Source organism: Aphelocoma coerulescens, chromosome 19 (genome assembly GCF_041296385.1).
Source record: "Aphelocoma coerulescens isolate FSJ_1873_10779 chromosome 19, UR_Acoe_1.0, whole genome shotgun sequence".
Taxonomy (NCBI): domain Eukaryota; kingdom Metazoa; phylum Chordata; class Aves; order Passeriformes; family Corvidae; genus Aphelocoma; species Aphelocoma coerulescens.
Window position 1 is genome coordinate 7,242,306 of NC_091032.1, and position 20,814 is coordinate 7,263,119.

General features: G+C 42.6%; 1 protein-coding gene across 3 annotated transcripts in view; it reads left to right on the forward strand.

The window, feature by feature from the left end:
- Window positions 1-20,221, forward strand: part of EFCAB5 (EF-hand calcium binding domain 5) — a 36,306-nt gene extending 16,085 nt beyond the window's left edge. The window contains exons 9-21 of one of the 3 annotated variants that reach the window (XM_069033574.1): window positions 5,925-6,024; window positions 6,734-7,573; window positions 8,687-8,901; window positions 10,116-10,272; window positions 12,331-12,620; window positions 13,269-13,441; window positions 14,177-14,405; window positions 15,092-15,244; window positions 16,413-16,510; window positions 17,285-17,538; window positions 17,877-18,106; window positions 18,304-18,400; window positions 19,701-20,221. In XM_069033574.1, coding sequence (XP_068889675.1) covers window positions 5,925-6,024; window positions 6,734-7,573; window positions 8,687-8,901; window positions 10,116-10,272; window positions 12,331-12,620; window positions 13,269-13,441; window positions 14,177-14,405; window positions 15,092-15,244; window positions 16,413-16,510; window positions 17,285-17,538; window positions 17,877-18,106; window positions 18,304-18,400; window positions 19,701-19,804 — 2,940 coding nt within the window. In that variant the 3' untranslated portion in view covers window positions 19,805-20,221. Of the gene's footprint in view, window positions 1-5,924; window positions 6,025-6,733; window positions 7,574-8,686; window positions 8,902-10,115; window positions 10,273-12,330; window positions 12,621-13,268; window positions 13,442-14,176; window positions 14,406-15,091; window positions 15,245-16,412; window positions 16,511-17,284; window positions 17,539-17,876; window positions 18,107-18,303; window positions 18,401-19,700 lie in introns of those variants that run through there. The other 2 variants (XM_069033575.1, XM_069033576.1) reach the window with 2 other exon arrangements.
- The last annotated feature ends 593 nt before the right edge of the window (window positions 20,222-20,814 follow it).

Sequence of the window (20,814 nt, forward strand, 5' to 3'; positions counted from 1 at the left end):
CTCTTTTTATGCTGAAATGAAGAAAAAACCCACACTGCATTAGGAGCTCTGCTTTCCTACCAGCCACCCCTCAGGCCATTGCTTTTTTCCTGCTCTTCCTCTCTTTTCCACTTGTCCCATATATTTGGAAATTATGCAATATAGACATGAATAATAATAACATATATTAATATTTCAGCTGGTTAACGCCTGTGTGGCATTTCAACAAGTCCAAGATGTTTTAGCACTTATGTCAGGTATTCATACTCTCAAAATGGGATAATGGGAAATGTTTTGTGCTTTGGAAATTCCTCCTTTTAACTGTATGGGCTCCCTGTTAGTGTGGCTGGCTCCAGAAACCTGCTGTAATAATTCAGCCCAGGCTCTGGGATTGTGGTTTATTCTGATGGCCATTATTATTTATGTCATGCACACCACATTTTTAGAACCATATTGCTTTTGCTCATAAAAGCCACATGGCTATAAATCCAAAACGTTAAAGTGTCTCCAAGGCTGGAACGTAAAATCAATCTCAAGTCAGTAGTATTCCCAGTGTCAGAGGACTTGGGTGACAGCAGGCTCATTTTCAAAAGGATCTTTCATTTTTTTTTTATTGTATCCAACTGGTCCTCTAAACATTGAAATTGTAGGCAATGCTCATTTTGTGGCATTTGAGAGTTGAGTGACTGTCAGCTCTGCACAATGTAATGGCTCAAAATGCCTCCTTGGGAGTAAAGTCAGGAATACTAAATGCTGCAGAAAACCATGGAGAACTTAAATCCTCCACAAGAAAATTGAGCTTAAGCCACAACATTTCATAGGAGGGATCTGATCCAACATCTCTGAACCACTGAGCTTGATAAGTGACCTCTGGACCAGGAAAGGAACTGTTCAGGGTACATTTCTGCAGTGTCCCGGGCTTGTTTGGAGAATATTGTTTATTCTGAAGGGGAGAACAAAGCAGGCACCAAGTCTGTTATGTTGGCAGATTAAATTACAAATTCCTAAATATTTCATTGCACGCAGTAGATTTTTAGGAGTTCAAATAAAGGTGAAAATGCTTGAAGAAAGCTAACCATGTCCACTGCTGCTTTCTCTCCATAGCTTGTCCTTTCCTACACTGAACATGTTTCAAATGATGAGTTCCAAGAAATCATGGAATATCTTCATAAGTGTGCTGAGGACTTCCAGGAAGCAACAAAACATGCTACGCAGAGGCAAATTTTTGTTGCCCTCTTCCAATATTGTGATTATGGAAAGGTAGGCAAAGCAGCTCCCAGCCTAATTTCAACGTGGCCATGCTCCCAGTTTGGTGTTTCTCTGGGTCACTGCTTGCTTTTCCTTTGTCTCAACTCTAGATCCTCTCTTTGTGCTGACCCAGCAGTATTTTAGGGAACAATAGCTGCCACACTGTTGTCAAATTCATAGTTCTTAGACACAGAAACATCCAATAGCCTATTAACTGATGGCTAATTAGAAACTGAATTACCTAAACTGATGACTTGGGACTGAAGTTTGATGATTCTGGAGAAGAAATTAACCATGGCCTTTAATTGTAAAAATTACCTGCTTCCACAGCACATTCAGAATATTTGAGTGCTCATTTATCTATTCAGCCACATTTCAGCAAAGATAATCTGATGTAGATTGACTTTAACAAATGTGCACATTACTTCAATAATTACATATATTGCATTAATTATGTTGCATTACTTTATAGATCTTAAGAGTTTCTATCGATAAATCTCATAGTTAAAATTTAAAATGCAAAATAATCCACCTTTACAGCCTCTCTGAGAACAGTACTGTGAACTTCAACCACAGTTTATGGACAGGAAATTAAAATACAGTAAGTCAGTTACAGAGCTGGAAATGAAACTCAAAAGCCATAATTTGGTTTTCAGCAGCTCTAAGCTCTATCTATCATCCTCTCAGTACACCTGCATCCCCATTAAAAAGCAAACAAAAAAAGTGCTAGACTTATTAGAAAACCAGTAAAGAGTGGGAACTGAAGAATCAATGGCATAAATTATTGCCAAAAATTTGGGCTTCATCCAAAAAGTGTGGTACTTGTTATGAGTAGCCTCAGTTTGCCAGTTGCTGGCTACTACAGAGCAAGCAGTTGCCCTAACCTTAGTTCTCTCCCCTACATAAATTATATATTCCACCCAGCACTCCTCCAGTGATGCTTGCAGCGCCTACCCAGAGTGAACTGTGCTCTACAATGTCATGCTAATAATGTCATTACCGCCAAAAGAAAGGAATTACAGGGCTCGTTTCGACACCAATAATGTGTTTTAGAGAATGGCAGGCAAGCTGCTGTTTTCAGGGATGAGGGAAGAAATGTGTCTGCTTCTCAGCTAGGAGACATTTCACTTTCCTACAGCTCTGTCAAGAAGGGCTGTGATGGATCCTCCTGGCTACAAGGATGTATAAACCTGAGTCCTGTCTTTGCCAAGGATTTCCAAAAGATCCCTTCTTTCCTTTTATGTTTTAAAGTGACTTTCTTCCTATTATTTCTGTGGCAGTAATCACCATCTCCATGCTACTAATCCCAGTGGAATCTCAGAGGCAAAGAGCCAAAAATACTAACACAACAGGGGTGAGCAGCTATCAGCAATGACGCCACTGCTGCCGAAAAAAACTGATCAGAGCATAGAGTTGTGGTTTCCAGGCTCCGAGGTAGCCCTGCCCTGCAAATTGAGTTCACTGAAGTGTCTGAAGTGTCGTGTGGGCCACGCAGCTCTTTTAAACCTGACCTGGTTTCTTTTGTAAAGTTCTACTGTACCCACAGGGGAGATAAAAATGCAAAGTAACCCAAGGACTTCTACCAGTTGAATGCAATCCATTACCTGTAGAGCCCATTCTGCAAAGCACAGCAAAGCAGTTGTTTCAGTTCCTAATTTCCATTTGTTTGGTGGCAGGCAGTTATTCCAGTCTGCATGGTGAGTGTGGCTGGCTGCCTCAATGAGCTGCAATTAGGGCCAGGGAGCTGAGAAAGCAGTGTTTAAATGGCAGTCAAATTAGAAGGTATCCACATGATCATTATCATGATTTCGAATGCATGCATCCAGAAGGATGGCAGCTCAGCAAGGACAGCCTGGACCATACAGTGCAGTAGCAACTTCCCAAGACAATCCCAGAACACAGTTGGATCACTGCTATAATACCCCAAAAGGCAATGGATCTGTGAATTTTAAGCTTGTTGTCTCTGTGCTCACTTCTATCACTTTCTAACTATGCATTGATTTCCAGAGATGTTTTAAACCCGGGATTTTTAAATGAAATTGCTTTTAGTCAGAGATTAGTTTTCAAGCTACTGAAGTTTGAGACACTCCTGATTATCTTTCTTGAAGTACAGCAACAACAAAGTCTGCTTTCTCATGACCTTTTCTGAGTGCCTGTTCTTCTCTCTTGCTCACTAACAAGCTCATTGTAGGGTTCAGGATACGAACATCACATTTCCAGAAAAACAATCAAGTGGTTAAACGCTGACCTATCCCTGATTAAATGGCAAGTCTGGTTTAGCCTGGGTTTGCCAAAGGAATTACTCATAGGTCACAGAACGTTGGTGAAAACAGCTGAGAATCATCACCTGCCAATATCTAGGTGACAAAAAAAATAGGTCAACGTGTTTCAACTCCCTGGGTACTAAAGCTGCCCCGAGTTTTGGGCGGCTGTACAAACACAGATGGTTTTCTGTTGTGGAGAGGGGAGGTTGTACCTGTCCTGCTCACAAGGTGCAGCTTGAAGGGCAGGTGGGCAGGAATCTGTCATCAGCCTCCTTAGTCACACACCAAGGGCAAAGAAAAGTCGCCTTTTCTACTAAATTTAGGAACTGGGGAAAATAGCACAGCTGGGGAGAGGAGTTGGAAATGGTTTCTTGTTGTAGTGCTCTTCTCTTCTATAGAGGGCTGTACTGTGACATGTTCTTCCCAGGGCAAGTTGTAAGGAAAAGTGTCCTGAAATAACAGGGAGCCATGCTAAAATGGCAAATCTGTGTAAATTGGAAATGTTTAAATAAGTAAATAACCCCCTATTAATATTTGACAATTTCAGCTATTTTATCTATTTTTATATATTTATATATTTTCTATAAAAATAAAATTACTGGATCCAAATAACAAAAAACTCTTCAAGAATTTGAGTTATCTAAATCCTCCAGTTATATTATTTTAGTATGCCAAAAAGGCAACTAAATCCCAAAACAACATCCTTATTTTCTTTAGAATAATACTTTATTCATCTATTCCCTTTTTAATAAAGTAAGGTTATGCATTAATACTGCAAAGTTCAGGGCAACCAGCAGATGATTGTGACAAGTAACAGCTGAGGAAATTTGAATGGAAAATTAGGTGTGTAATGGAAATGCTGAATGGAGAATCCAAATATTCCACAGTGATCTGGTAACGTCTTCAAAAACGTTGAGTGTTTGTGCATCTCCTAAACGGATCAGCACCTGATCTGATATATTCAACTGAAAGACAAACAGGCAAGAAGAAATGTTTGCAAAGGGGTGTGCAAGGTTATGTTAATGTCAGAAGATACTGGGAATCAGGACCTACATGTTGTAAGTTTAGGGGCAGAATTCTGTGATGGTATTTGTTGTTCCAAACCCACCCATGGCTGAAATTCAACCCTGATTTCCAGCATTTTTTTACCAGCAGGAATTAAATTACCAGAGTCTGAAACACTCAAATTGGACCAGATGGCTTCTTACATTTCAGTTCTGGTCCTTTCTTCAGGAACTTTCAGTTCCCTGTAGAGGAAGGTGCTGCAGCACCAGCAAATGTGATGTGTTCACTTAGTTCCAGCATTAACTTCACCAGTAGGTGCAATGTGTATCTCTGAGTTGTTTCCAAATCCTCTGTTTCTAACTATTGGTGCCATTAATTACAGTTTCAGGTTATAAACAATGCCGTCATTTTGAACTAATTTCCAGAAAAGAACAGCAAAGTTCTTCCTTTATTTCTTTAGTCTAAGGACAGGAAACGTTCACAAGGATTTAAAAGCCTGGTGAATTTTACATTTTGCAGTTTTTAATCTAAGAACAAAATGTGAAAAGGAAATCAATAATTCAGATGGAAAGCTACTCACTACAAATAATGAACTTAAGTAAATCTGTTTCCTAATTAACTACTTTATTTCACTAATGGGAGGGAGATTACAAAGGTGGCAGGACTTAAATAATGACAACAGGAATACATCATAAAATGGAAAACTTGCAATCATTTAGGTTTGCTTTGCTTTTTAAACCCCACAATTTCCTGATTGGAAATGACCCCTTTCATTGCCTTTTCCTGGGTTTGTCATCTGTATACACTCACCCTGAGCAACAAGGATTTAATAAACTCTGCACCTTCCTCTGCACTGGAACTGCTGATACCTCTCTCACCTCTGTGGTCAAACATCTATGAATTTTAAAAGGAAATTAGGGAGGTTGTCATAACAGCTCAGATTCTTGGACTAATTATGTTTCCAGGCCAATACATTACACTTCAAAGGAGGTGATGGGGCACAAACCCAAACTACAATGTGCAGTCACTAAGGTAATACAGCACAGCCCATAATACATGAAAATTCTTCCATGGTACTGTCAGGCAATCAATATCTGTCCCGAGAGTATGAAATGTTGAAGCTTTGATCTTTACATGAAGAACTCCTTTGGCAGAGCAGTTACAATTATCTCACTGTAATTTGTCAAGGACATGGAAGAGGAAGAGCCTGCAAAGTAATATGTGTGGGGACTTCCAGCTCAGCCCAGAAGAAATTTTTGCCTCTGTGAAATAAATTAACTTCTTTGAAATTGGTAGTGATGTTCTGGTAATGGATAATTATCAGTCACAGGTAATTCTTGGCTAATGGTGCTTTTGTAGTGCTGCAAATGTTGATGTAAGTCACCAGAATCACAGGAAAAACCCAATAATTGCAATCTTTGTGCCTAGGTTGGTGTCTTGGATAGACAAAAAATACTGGCCCTGCTGAGACACTTCTATGACAGAAGCCCCATGGCTGACAAGTGGGAATTCTGGAACCCCAGACAATGTGAGCACGTGGGATGTTTCAGTTGTGGTTAAAACACTGTGAATCCGCACAAGGTTGGATAGTTCAGATATATTTTATAAGTGTTATCAGAAATGAACAGAGCCCAAAAAGGACTCAGAGGAGTGCTGTGATCTAGACACCAGAATTTGCAAGCACATTTTGTAAACTGTGATACAATGTCCAGAAATGCTTCAGCATCCAAAAGTTTTCCTTGCTACACAATTCTGAAGTTCTTTTTGGGAAATAGAATTAAAGAAAGACTCTTTCTGAAACAATTTTTCTTTCTTACTGGTCAATATTAGAAGTTAATTTTGTGTTTGCACTAAAATACCTCCAGGCACACAGAAAGATAAAGAAAAAATGCAGGGAATCATCTGCATGAAAGTAAAATATTTTAAAGATATTGGACATTCATTAATTGCTCAGATCAAATGCAAGGTGAATTACATCTCTCCTTCTTAGTGTAGAGAATGAGGAAACATTTCTTTCAAAAGAAAAGTGGTGTAATACATAGCCAGAAGTGCAGATCTCTGCAGGCAAAGACATTATTCTGAAGCTTTGTGTTCCTGAGATGTGTCCTTGCAGAAAATACTTTCTGGTAGTTTGTATTTACTTGGCAATACCTTTTTTCTTTAAATTTTCTCATGCAATACTAGAGAACATAAAACCAATGCAAACTATCAGCTCACCCATATTTTTTCTATTTTAGGGCCAATAATTAAGCTGCAAGATATTGATCTTATGGATTTCTGGGGAGGCCTTGGTGACCAGGAAGTTTGTGAGGAACTCAGTGAAAATTTGTTCTTGTCTCAAACAGAAATTTCTGAGGGAGAGATTTTAGGAAATGAAACTGTAGATGATGATGGGCAAGGGACTGACAGAATGAGCACCAGTGTTACAGAAGGAGCTGATGAAGAAATGGGCATGAGTGAAGCTGAGACTGGAGGAATTTCCAAGGAGGAAAGTGAAGCAGAAGAGCCAAGTGGTGCTGAGCTGAGCAAGGAAGATGAGGATGCTGTGTCAGCAGTGGAAAGCACTGGCCTTGAAGCTACTGATTTGGATGGAGATACTATACACAGTGAGAAATCCAGCTCCCTTGAAGACATCAAAAGTGAGAGGGAAGCTGAGCCTGGAACTTCAGACAGACAGGATGAAGCTCTGCCAGGATCAGCCTCTGATGCAAACAGTCTCAGTACAGATGGAGAACCTGGATCTGGAAAACCAGTGGAAGAAGAGGAATCCAGCCTGGGTAGAGAGCCTGAGACAGAAACAAAAATGGAAGGAGATCATACCTCAGATGGAGCACCTGGATCAGAAGGGCAAGTTAGCCAAGAGGACAATGGAACTGCAGAGACAACACCTGAAGCTCCAACCACGGCCTCAGGAGACAGAGCTGTGACAGACACGGATGTCACTGATTCCCAACAGGATTCTCCAGCTGCAGAGGCTGTGGAAGAAACCCCTGCAAGCAAGGAGAGCCAGTCTGACCAACAGACAAGCTCAGAGACAAGACTGCAGGATGAGGACCTTCTGCATGACCTGGGTAAAGGTAAAGTCTTCTCCTTTTTTCTGACACACCTCAACCATTTTTAATGTCTATATTTGGACTGGTTTAGCTACAGGGTGTTTTAAATCCATTTCAAAACCCCGAGAGTGATTTCTGAGTAGAGAAGACCATAAGCTTTGCTATCTTCTCAGCATGGTGTTTTCTGCCAAGGTTTCAGAGCTTTTTACCCTCACAGGATGGCAGGTGAGTCACTTTGCTGGTGATCTGTATTCAAGGCGCTGAGCAGACACTTTAATTCAAGTAGGGACTTTGTGAAGCAGCAGCATTTTTATAATAAGGAGAAACTTTATGTTCTGTTTCACTCTGTAATATTACTATAGCAGGACAGGAACCTGAGCACATTAAATCTAGAAATTACTTAAATAATTTTTAGACTGTGACTACCTGTAGGGAGATGTGCTATGAGATCATCTAGCAGGAACCTTTTATTTTAATCTCTCACTGTGTTTCCAAAGAATGATCATACTTCATTGTCTACAAAGGCCCTTGTTCTAGGAAGGCTGTGATCAGACAACTGCATGTTTCAAAGAGGTATTTTCTTAAACATCCTAGAAGGGCCAACCTCCTTGCTAGCACTCTCTGAACACTCTTGTGTCTCACAGTTTAGAGCCCTGCAAGAACTGGGTCTACATTGTCTGAGCAATCCAGTGACAGATTCATTATGCAAAGGGTTGTAAAGCTGATGGTACAGCCCCCTGGTACCTACAGCTTTCTGTGGTAACTTCCAGTGCACAGCACTACCCTGTCATTCAGTCAGTCCCTGGATGTGCATCCTGTTTGTTTGGGATACACAGTCCCTCAATGAGGTCTTTGTCTCAGACAGCCCCCTGCTGAGTAACAGCAATTCCAGCTCACCTGTAGTCAGGGTTTGACCTGGCTGTGCAGTGGCATCCATGCCAGACTGGATCTGCAGAGCTACTATTAGAACAGTATAAGCAGATTAAGGCCTTTACTCAGCATGGAGTCAGTCTGTATTCAGCCGTAATTTCCCTGGATAGGAAGTGCAGGATTGAGGACTGTGTTGATAGCTGCCAAGTGGTTGGCTTTAGGGCAGCATTTGGCTTCCTGTGACACACGGTGTTTTCTGCCTTTCAGACTCAGGTCCCAGCATGGCAGAGATTCAGAACCATCATGATTCTTGTACTGAGAGTTCCTTTGCTGCAAGCTGCCTCACCCTGCCACAGTTTGTACAACTCATGGACAATTTTGTTGGTGAAGACATTTCTCTGCCTACTGTGAAGAGGCTTACTGCATTTATCAAAGGAGAATACAAACAGACAAAAGAGGAAAAAATGAAACAACTAGAAAAAGTAAATATTGATAAGTTTTGCTGATCCCATGTCCAAACAAAAACCAAGCAAATGCCTACAGACACTTAGCAAAGTCAACTGTTAATCTCATGCTGCCAGAGCTCTCCATTTGCAGCCTTGCATCCTCTGTTTCTTCAGGAGACCTTTTACCCCTTTGTTTTCATATAGATGCTCCCTCCCTAGCCCTCAGCTCTGGAAGTGATGACAGACTCATCCTGTAAAAGGTTTTCTGTCTGTCCTAGAGTTGGACTCAGTGAGACAACAGTTGATAGTTAATTGTGAAAGAGCCCAAAACATTCCATTCTGCTTATTCACCTTTATAATAGCCAAGAACCTGATCTCTGACCTACTGCACTGGCATGTACACAGAAGATTGTGGATATTTGGGGAGGATTTTAAAACAAGTGTGTTTGGGTTTGCTATGTGCATGGCTGGATGTGTGCACAGGCTTCTTTGTGTTTAAGTTACAAGGTGCTCTTGCCATGTGTTGAAAAAAACCCCTCCCCTTCCTCATGCCCAGCATCAGGGTACCTCATATTACTTCAGGTCTGTTTTGTGGTGCATTTCTCTAGCTGTGTTTTCCTCAGATCTCTTTCTGGTTTCCCTCTGTGCTGCTGACCTAATTTGGATGAGATATTGGATCTGACGGCTCCATAGTCCTCACTGAACACAGCACACACTGCCAGTATTTTGGCCTTTGAGAGAATTCCACTGCAGCCAGTTATCCCTCTGTGCTGGGTTTAGAGGACAAATGGTAACATATATTTGCTTGGAGCCCACACACTTCAGGGCAGCACCAGCAAAATAACAGTGTACAGAAAGATGAACTGTCACATCTTGGGGTGTCACTGACAAGGCTGTGGTTAGTTGTTGCTGGGAAGACATTTGTGTTCTGGGAAACTTGCACTTACCTGAGCTGACCTCACCTTAAATCCAGCACAGGCTTCATTTGTTCACTGTGAAATAACTCTGCAGTGCTAGTTCTGCCTGGTAAACTGAACTGTCACCTGTGTTTAGTGTTTCTAAGTATCTCCCAGGTTTGATGATTCATCTCTAGGTCTGAGCCATGTATGTACAGATTCAGCCTGGCCATAGGAATGATGTGATTGGCAGAGTGTCCACACTTGTGTGGTGTCCAGCATCATTGTCCAGGAGTTACCAAAGCAGCATCAGTGTCCAGGAGTTACCAAACACCAACTGTTCCTCTGTTGCAGGTTCACCACATGTCTCACATGGCCCAAAGGAAGCAGCTTTTGGAGGCACTTTTTGAAAAGTGGGACAGCAATGCATGTGGGTCTCTGGACCTGAAAGATGTGGTTGCTGTTCTGAGCAGATTCAAGGAAGGCATGGGAAAAGTGGCCTTGATGAAGGGTAAGGAAAAATCTCTGCTCTGTGAGAACAACACAGGAGGCCTTCAACCATTCAGTGACAGGGCTAATGACGTTGTTGCAAGCACCAGTTTGGTTTTGCAAGCAGTCATAAGCATACACAGTATGAGGTGTAAAATGGAAAGGAACAGTTACCTAGACCTATTTGTTAATGCATTGCTCCATCCCCTCCTCCTGTGCAAGATTCCCAGGCAGAGTAGCCCGATGTTTTCATGACAGTGGGATGTGTTGAAAAATTATTTCAGCTGTAACATGCAATGTGTATACATGTGATATGGCAGTGAAAAAACACACATAAAGCCTGAGGACATGTTTGCACTTTTAGTCCAGTCCATCTGTGTTATCCAGCTATTTTTAATAGATACAGTTTACTGTGCTTCCTGCAGGAATGTACCTTACAGCAGAGAACAGCTTTCCTTATGGGTCTCAAATAGCCCATAGTTATCCACACTGTCACACAGCTCTCATGAATTACAGAGCAGCTTCGAGTCTCACTTCTCTGTTGGTTTATTTCACTGCATAAACTTAGCAAATTTGGTCCTTGATAGAAAAGACTTGGGTCCAGCAGAAATGCTGCAGGTTCACCTGAACCTGTCTGGCAGCCTCATGCATATTAACATGTGGGCATAAGGTGCTCTGAAACACTGTATTAGCAATTATGAACATGTCTGCATGTGTGCTTGGGTGGAGAGGACTGGTTTTTTTCATCTCCATGCTCATCTTCATGCTGCTTGTTCTGCTGCAAATCACTAAAAATGGCGCACTTCAGCAACCACCAAAATCTCTTTATCCTTTAGCTCACTGGAGGCAGCTGGTGGGGTGGGGAGCACACCAGCATGTCGCAGTTAATCATCTCCAGGCTGTCCAGCCAGGAGAAACCAGCAGTTTACTGCTCCCTTGTATTCAAAGCATGCCAGAACATACCACGGAAATATGGAAGGACACAGTCCCTTCCATGAAGGGCTCATAAAGTAAAGGACAAATAAATAGAAAGGGAGCATAGCAAAATCAATATCACCTACCAGCAACATAAACTATTTCTAGCAGCCTCAACCTAATCTCTCAAGGATGTGGAACAAGCAGGTTTGGGGGAAGGGTTCACAGACATTTCACTTCTCCTGGATGGAAACACAGAGTAAAAAGTGAGTAGAATTACTTGATTGTCCTAAAGTGTAGCATTAGATATAATGGGGAAAATAATTCATTATGCTATGGCTCAGTAGTGAAGGAAGTGATCATAGCACATTCAACTTCATGCGTATTCCCTTTCTTCATCCCTTTCTTCAAAGTGAGGAGAAAGTGGAGGTGAAAATCCAAACATTTTATATGATCAAAAAATTCTCCATCCTAGTTCTGTCAGAAAATCAGAAATTAAATTAGAATACTGAATGTTCCGTAGATGATGGGCTGGATAAGGCAGCATTAACAGTCAGCTCCACCATGACTGGAGCCAAGTAAGTACTTGCTACTTCTACAGCTAAAATCAGTGATAATGATGATAAAATGGTTTGGATTGGAAGGCACCTATAAAAATCATCTAGTCCAACACCCTGCCATGAGCAGGGACATATTCGGGTCCAACAGGATTTGAAATCAGGATGCAGAAGAGATGATGGAAGCATCAGTCACAGAGACCCCGCGAGCCCCGGGCTCCCGGAGCCAGGCTCGTTTCTCAGGCTGTGCAAGAGCACCCCCGTGAGCCCAGAGCCGGGGCTGGGCAGAGCCCGCGCCGCGCTGGGACAGCTCTGACAGACTGGCTGAGGAGTTAACCAGCCCCTGGAGAGAAACCAGGGCTGTGCGGGGTTCTTTCCTTCTTTTCAGGAGGAAAAGCAGGCATCTAGAGAAAAGGCTGTGTCCAGTCTGGAAACTGGAGGTTACCTGCCATTGGGACCACTTCCATGTAGGAGATCGCTCAAAGAAACCTAGAATGATGGACTGGATGGACTCCACCCAAAGCCAATTTAAGTCTTGATTCGTATTTTGCAAAACTGATTAATCAATTAGATTTTCCCTATCTTATTTTCTGGTTTTTTGCTACTAGCAAAGGAGCAGCTTTGCTCCCGATACCCACAGCTCAGCAGAGTGGGGAAGCTATCCCCAAAGGCATTCCAGACTTTGCTTGAGTTAATTGCTTCCGAGTTCACCGGCAATGAGGATGAAACTATTGACAGCTTGGTGAGATTCCTGACCACGAGGGTGGGGAAAAGTCACACCGAGAGCTTGCAAAGCTCAACCAGGAGGAAATGGCTGCAAGATATCCAGCAAGCGGCTGAGACCAGTGGAACAAGCATGGAGCCAGTGTACAAAGCAGTGTTTAAAGCCTTGTCCCAGGTAGGCATCCTTGCTCTGCCAGTACAGAGGGAATCTCATGGACAATTTTGTCTCACTTACAGAAGAGCTGACTCAGATCAGACCTGGAAATCCACAGCTGTAGTTTTGGAGCTTCTAAAATGAAACACACCGGAGTCAGTTTGGGACAAAGATGGTTAATTTGTAGTGGAAATAGTTTCATTTTTAATTTACAGCTGCAATTTTAGCTGTTTGTCCTTGCCATTAAAGCCCTCCTTACAGCCAAACTTCTCTCAGTAGCTGAAGTGTTTTTGCAGTATTGTCTAGGTTTGTAAATGTGGCAATTATGTCACTTGTTTATTCTTAAATGAATCTCCTATTGGAGGAGAAATCCATAGGATTTTGCTCAGGCACAGATTATAGTTAGGCATTATTTTTCTATTTACTCCTCCCCATCAGGAACAGGGAAAAGGAAATCAGTTTTCCTTGCCAATCAAAATACTGAGTGTTTGTGCTTGTCACAGAGTGCACCGGGCAGACACGGCCATAGCAGAGACACAGCCACATCATGGGGTTGGTGACACAAACTCAGTGACCCAGAGCAGCATCACAGCAAAAAGGAAACAAGTGCTAAGTTCATGAAATAAGTGGCTAATGTACAGACTGTAATGGGAAATGTTTGGTTGCTAGGACATGGAAGCCCACGGGGATAACAAGAGGATCAGTGCATATATTGCCCTTCTGGAGGAGAACCAGCTCTCCCCAGAGCAGGGACAGGTTCTCCTGCGCTACGTGGCCTGTACGTCAGATGATGCTCCCTACGTCCTAAACCAGGTACTGCACAGAGACATGAAAGGAGTAAGGTAAGAAAAACTGCAAATAACTGCTCCTTTTCCTCAAAAAAACTGTTTGGAATGTACAGGGCAGTGTCTGGGATGCACTGGAAACTGAGGTTGATGGAGTACTCCAGAGAGGAAATCTCCCAAGAGACCGTTGTGGAATGATCCAATATCCTATACACGTCCGTATACTCCTCATGGTCTGCTTAGAACTGCTCTGTTTGGGATTTCACTCCTTTCCTTGGGGAGATTAGCTCACAGTCTAATAAATCTCATCCTTTAGCAAATGTTTGTGGCATTGGGCCTACATTTTCTTCTTTAAAAATTAATTCCCTTACGCCAGTTTATATCCACAGGATATTTTTGAGAACAATTCCTTTCCTTCCCTAGGGTTTATGCTATAAACAGCTTTCATGCTTCTTCACTTGTCATTTCCAAAAGCCAGACATATTTGTCTCTTCAAACATTGCTGCCTCTAACCTATTAAATGTAACTGCTGCTTGCTTCTGTATTCCTCTTCATTCCATTTATTAACTGATGTTTTTAAAATGTCCTAAGGATGAAATGTGCCTATTTATTACCACTGCCTTTGGGATGCAAGTGGTAAATGTGGTACTGCTGAGTGTGGTCAGGGTATGGAGCTCACACCTTCCTTCTCTGATGCCAAAAAACAGGGAGAGGTCAAAGCTGCAGTATTTACTGTTTCACTAAAGGTTTTCTGCTCCTCCTGACAAACCTCCTCATAAACTTATATTTCAGCTTTGCAGCCATTGACCAGGGACAGCCAATCTATGTTCCAAGAGTTCAGTTTCATGGAAATGTTCACTTCTGGAACTCTGACCGCCCTGTGGAGGAGAGGAAAGGTTCACTCCTGGTGCTGCCCCTGCACGATGCTCATTGGAGAGTTTTTGGCATTCTAGGACTTGACACTCTTCAGGACCAGTGTGAGAAATCCATCTTCCTGACCCATGAGATCACCTTCTACGAGGTGGGCACCATCAGAAAGCAGTTTGTTACTCCAACTTGCAAAAAACTTGTGAATTTTATGTTTGTTCTGAGTAAACGTAAGATGTACAACTAAAAAAATATATGTGGGTCCCCTTCTGCAGTATATGGTGAAAGTGGTGTTAGAAGAGCACCTTAGCAGTATCCTGCTGTTTAGCATCTTATCTGAAATGTATTGAGGTATCACTTCATCAATAATTTATTTAATCTTCTGACTAGGAAGTTAATTGACCTTTTGTGCAAAGTCCAAAGATAGCAGCTTTTATTTCCTCAAGCTCTCAATCTCATATTTGTGTTTATTTCTATAAAATGACATGAAACCTTACTTTTTACGCGGTGGAATAATGGTAAGCGACAGCTGTCCGGATGGTCTTTGGGATCAGCCTCACTGTGGTTGCATCATCTGGGCAGCAGGGAGCGCAGCAAGCCAACCTTACCAGTCCATTTGGCTATTTCCACTGAAAATCAGCTCTGTCTTGTTAAGGACTTGGCCGTGACTGGGTACTCAGTGCTTCAGAGCATTATTTGATAAGGGACATTTCACAGCCACTTTTCCGCTTTACAAATTCTGATTAAAGCAATTTGTTACAACGTGAACATTTCCTCAGCTTTTTTCTCCCCAAATCATGTGGAATTGTCTGGCTCACTTGGTGGATTCTGCTTTCACAGGGAGTTTGCCATGCGTTCAGCAAAGCCTACCACCACATCTGCATGCGGGAAAATGTCCTACAAGTGGCTGTCACTGCTCTGGACTGGTTGTATCCCAGGACACCCAGCATCCACACTGTCACAACCTATCTGGTGGCACCTGGCAGAGACAAGGTACTGCAGAGAAAAGGTCTGTAATCATCAGGGGCTGAAAGGCTGCTTTAGAGAGGACGTGCCATCTCCAGCTGCCTGTGTTTTCCCAGTGGTTTTATCATTAAAGCTGAAGTCTGCACAAGATTCTTGTGCCTGCCTGTGCAACAAAAGGTCTACAAAGGTAGAGAGGGAAGATTCCCTCTGTAAGGGAGATCCCTCTTCATTCTTTTCGTCCTTCCATGTAAAAGAATTCAAGAGCACTGCTAGTATAACCCTTTCTCCATAGAAAAGGGGAATATTCTCCTACTTCAGTGCTCACTGCTGCATAGCAACCAATAGAGCAGAACCCCCCATCCACCCATCCATCCATCCATGGCTTTGTTGTCTGGGACTTCCACAAAGGGAAATGCTTCTCTGGAGATTCTCTGTATGTCAAAATTATGGTATTTTATAGGGACAAGAGAATGTTCCAGCTAATGTATTAGCTCTTTGTTCTGAACTTATGTCAGCAGCCAAGACGTAAATACAGCTCAGGAAGTGACTGGTTCCCAATTAGCCAGCTTGTAAAGGCAGCCCTGCTCTGTGCAGGTCAGATTCCAGTTGTACAGCAGGCACTTGGGCCCTGGGAAGTTTGTCGCTTCATGTACCAGTGAGTTAAGAAGATGAAAAGTTTATGCAATATTTAGGACTGATCCCGTGTCATCCCAAAGTCTGTATGACATCTGCTGCAGCCATAATTCAGCTGCTTCCTCTGATAAGCATGGTTTATGTTGGCAGCGTTCTGTTGTCATTCCAGGCTAGGCACTGTTCCCTTGTTAGCTGCCTGATAGCCAGGTCACTCGCTCCCCTCTGTGCTTTTCATGTGTCAACGACACTGACACAAACATGACATGAGAAAGGACTGCAAGAGGATGGGAAAAAGAATGGAAATCTCTAGGCCTGTGGGTGTTCCTCAGTGTGGAGCCTGGGGTGGATTAAATAGTCTGGCTGAGGGAGGTCCAGGGCACATTCTTCATGTATGTCTGGGAATAAAACTAAGCATTGTTGGGAGATGTCTTTAAACCATCCCATTGCTCTTGAATGTACATAGGAGTTTCCTGTGAGAAAGAAACCATTTCCTCCCTCTCCAAGCTTCAAAATATCTGTTGCTTTCTTGGATGCAGCTAAACCTCTCTTTTCTCTTTATCAGAACTATGCTCTGTGCAAGATGATCACTACAGATAACACGGGACAAAAGGAAATCCATAGCTCTCCTGTTGTTCTCCTCAGAGAGGAAAACCTCCTCAGGTAGGCTGCAGCACCTGCAATGGGACTGGACCCCTCTGCTTCTTGACTCAGTCTGCATCAGGCTGACCTACATTGCATGAAGCCCCTGGTAGTGCAGCCCTGAGAGAGTGTCTGGCTGCAGCTCTCTCACTATCAAGGCTTCTGGTGCGTACACACATGGCACTGAACTGTGAAGGGCTGAGGAGTATTTTCTCTTTGACTTTAGGCTGCAAAAACTTAACTTCTGACTTAATGCTTACCAGCTGAGCTGCCAAGGTTTGCAGGGTTACAGCCTGCACGGAACCATTTTGCTCTTTAGAATAATCTGTATTTTTTCCTGGCCATATTAGTCTCATTTCCTTCAATTCTCTGTTTCCTTCCACTGCCAAAATCCTCACAGACTTGTCTTTTAAGCATATCATCCTTGTTGTCAAAGTTGCTTGAACAGCCATTTGCTGTTCCAGCAGCTGTTTTTACTTTTTATAAAACTCTGTAGAACAAACGTCAATGCAGTTAGAAACAGCAAACTGCTTTTAAAGCAACATTAGTTAAAGTCTCATGATTTTCAGCAGTCACCTTGGCTAAGCAACATTGTGCTCCCAATGCTATTTTTCCTTTGTGTATATGCCTTGAATGATACTTAGAGCTGTGCAAATTTCAGTTCAAGGAAACAAACTATGATTTAGTAATGTAATACCTTTATTTTAACAAGAGATGAATGGCATCTTACTTAAATATGCTAAGTAACTCACCAAAACAAACCAGTATGGTAAAGCCTAGCACATTTCATTTCAGAGATTACCTGTTCAAGAGCACAGAAAGTTCAGAGGTCACTCTCACTTCTGTCCATGGAGAATACCACATTGCAGTACCTCTCCATGACCTATCAAGACAAACTCTCAGCATATTTGATATCAGTATCGGACAGCACAAGAAATTACCACCTGAGGAACAGAAAGACCTGCAGAAAATGCTAAAGATGGCCCAAGGTGCCTGCTCGGAGATCCTGCAGAGGTGTCTAGAGGAAGCAGAACCAACACACGTGCTGGGTATTGTGCATACAGATGTGAGATAGGTTTTTGGGGTGAAATTAGGAATCTCAGCAAAACTATATTAAAAGTATCATTCCTACAAGTATGGAAAGACAAATACAAATCCTTGGTATAGATAAACTACACCTGAGCAAGTCTTGGTGCTTAGCAGAGTAGAGTTAAACAGAATGGGCCGATTTTAACTCTGGCTCACAGGATACTTCATCCTGAAATGAAAGGTGTGAAGCAGGCATTGTTGCCCTCAGGGATCTAGCACGTAGACTGTCTCTATAATGTAAGTCTTGAGTAGCAGATGTTTCTGAGCAGCTTCTTGAGAGGTTTGTTTTTGATTGCAGAGGCAGAACATGTGGCAAACATGAGGCATGCAGGGATTCTGTTCCACCGGTTCATGCTGCAGGAGCTGCGTGAGTGTGTCTGGAAACTTGATGCTGAGAGCTTTGCTGGAATAAAGAGCTGTGCAGAACCCCCAGCTCTGGTACATGACGTAGTTAAGGCTGTGCTGTTGCTTTTGCATCCAGACTGGAAGGGCTCAGAGGAGACTGAGAGCTGGAATCAGTGTAAACTGGTGAGAATTCAGATTGTTGAGAGTTTGTTATTTATTCTTCCTCCTCCAAGAAGATACAGTGGAATTTGCCAAGGGGGAAATGGCAGTGAAAGAATTCATTACCTATAGATTTCCTATATGTTTCTCATCTATCTTTCATTCTGTCTTTCACAAAGCTTTTCACAAACACCCTAATCTTTTTGTTCTCTGCATTGCAGAAACTCGATGACAATTTGATTCAGGAGATTTATTGCTTTGATCCAACTGCTTCATCTGTGCAAGTTCAAGCAGAGCTGCTGCTGGACCTCATCACTGGTAAATATCATAAACTCATTGTGAGGTTACCAGGCACGGTTCAACAATGAAACCATGTCAATGGCAACGTTCAGCTGAGTGCTTTTAAGGGCCTTACTTCAGAAATTTACTTTGATTTCATAGTAGATTAAACAGCAGATAAAGGGTCCTAAATATCTGCGATGTTTTCGGTCAATAGAAATCAACCTGTTAAATTTAGACTCAAAATTCACTGCCTTCAGGAGAGGGGAGCAGATCAGCTTTGAAACCTTCCAGAACAAGTGATCTCATTGTAAACCTCCCGATAAGCATGAAGAATGAGGGTTCTTTTGGCAAATAATACGTAAAGACAAATGAAGAATGATGGTTCTTTTGGCAAGCAAATCTGCTTCAGACCTCCATGCCCTGCCCTAGGGACTGACCCAACTCCAAACAGGAACACACAATGTGAGCTGTCCTCCTCATAAACACCATCTGCCAAGTGCTTAATGTACTCACGGGCCATAGACAGGAGCTGTTTTTCAGTCTGTTGTTCTCTCCTTTAATGAACGTGAGCTTTTTTTGGTGCCAGAGCAGTCAAGAGGCTGTTACTATTATTTGCAATATCTCTGCAAGAGAAGTTACTTGTTCTCATGGAGCTCTCTCTCTTCATGATCTAATACCAGTCTGAGAGGCCTGCTAAAACCCAAACGTGGACAAGAGTTATTACTTTAGCTGGGGATATTTATCAACAGTACCCTGCCTGCTGATAAAGAGTAAACACTTGTGGCAGTCATAGTTCCTTTTCATGTGTTCTCCTTATATATATTAAACTAATTCACTGGAAAGAACAAAACAGGCCTAGAGCATCCAGTTTTCCTACAGTTAGGGATGTAGATTTAATTAGGTTAAAGAATGTAGCTTTGGAAACTGCCAGTGTGCTAGGAAAGGTTGGTTTCCCAGGATGGAACTTATTCTGAGAGAGCAGTGTCAGATCAGGGGTGTGAATGCAGGTATAACTCACAATTATGGGAAATCCTTTAAAATGAACATCAGGTAATGTCCATATGTTCCATATATATGTGCTGGTTTAGCATTAAAATATAGCAGAGCACTTTGTACAACAGGGCACCCACCACAAAACCAGAGAAATTATAGTAGAAAGCCAGTACTTGACAGGTCACTGTCACAATACAGCTGTGTGCTTTTCAAAGCATCACCATTCCTGGCATTACTGGACTCAGGGTAAACTCTGCTGAGGGAAAGATCTTCTGTTCTTGTGGCAACACTGCTCACGGTTTTGACTTTCCCTGTTGTATTTACAGCTGGTTTTTTGTTCCAGGTGTCTCTCAAGAAGCAGTGTGGCAGCAGGGCTTTGCTCCAGCCGAATACCTGTACCAGTGGCTTCACACCTGCCTGGCGCTCGCGGAGATCACAAAGAGCTAACACACCAAAAAAAACCAACCTTAGCCCCTTTTGGCAACCAGTTCTACTGTGCCTCCAATTAAATCTCTTAATTTCTAATCTAACCCTCGTGGTTCTGGTGTTTCACATCTTTTATTAAATTAACTGTTGATTTTTATGCACAGCCACTAGTATTTGTTGTCAGAATGGCTGAAGTCTGTTAGGGATTATTAGTCAAGATGAGAAGGAGTCTGTTAAGGATTATGAAGAAAAAGCAATAGAAACATTAAAGGAAAGAATTTTGCCAGTATAGCTACTAAATTTTAAAGGCTTAATCAAAGTTTTTGTTTTTTTTTTTTTTTTTTTTTTTAATTGCTTCTGATGGGAAAAAGAGAGGAAGGGACATCTTTATGGCTCCCAAGTTACAATGCTCATAAATGATACAGCAAAAATGTTCAAGGCTCGGTCTCCTTAAATGACTTTTTAGGAATAATTTTAAATAAAGGTCGTTAATCAGCATTTTGTAACGTTCTTCTGAACACGTTGCAGAAAAGCCCAGCACTATTATTATAACACAAAAAGCTTTCTTATTGGGATAAAGCTTGAGATTACAGCAACTGCACTGTCTGCAGCGAGATTTCATCTTTCCAATAACGTCCCTTTTGGCAGAATCACTTTTTTAATAACATTTTGGGAAATTAAACTCCTCTTTCAGCCTTTAGCGGGAAACAAACGACAGGTCGGTGATGGCTGGGAGGGAGGGGGACGACGACAATGCGGCTCCTCAGCCCCGGCCCGGGGAGCTGCGACCACCGGTGCCCCCGGGAGCGTCTCGGGGCCGTTCCCCTCAGGGGCTTTCCCGTCCTCAGGGACCTTTCCCGCCACTGCCCTGAGGCGCGCCCGCCTTCCCCCGCCGCTCCCCTCAGAAGCGCCCGCCATCGCCCTTCCCCGATCAGCACTTTCTCCCTTCGCCAGCGAGCGGTTAAAAAAAAAATCCCCCACCGCCTCTAGCCCGCTCCGCCCGCTCTCCGCTTCCCTCCCGGAGCGGGACT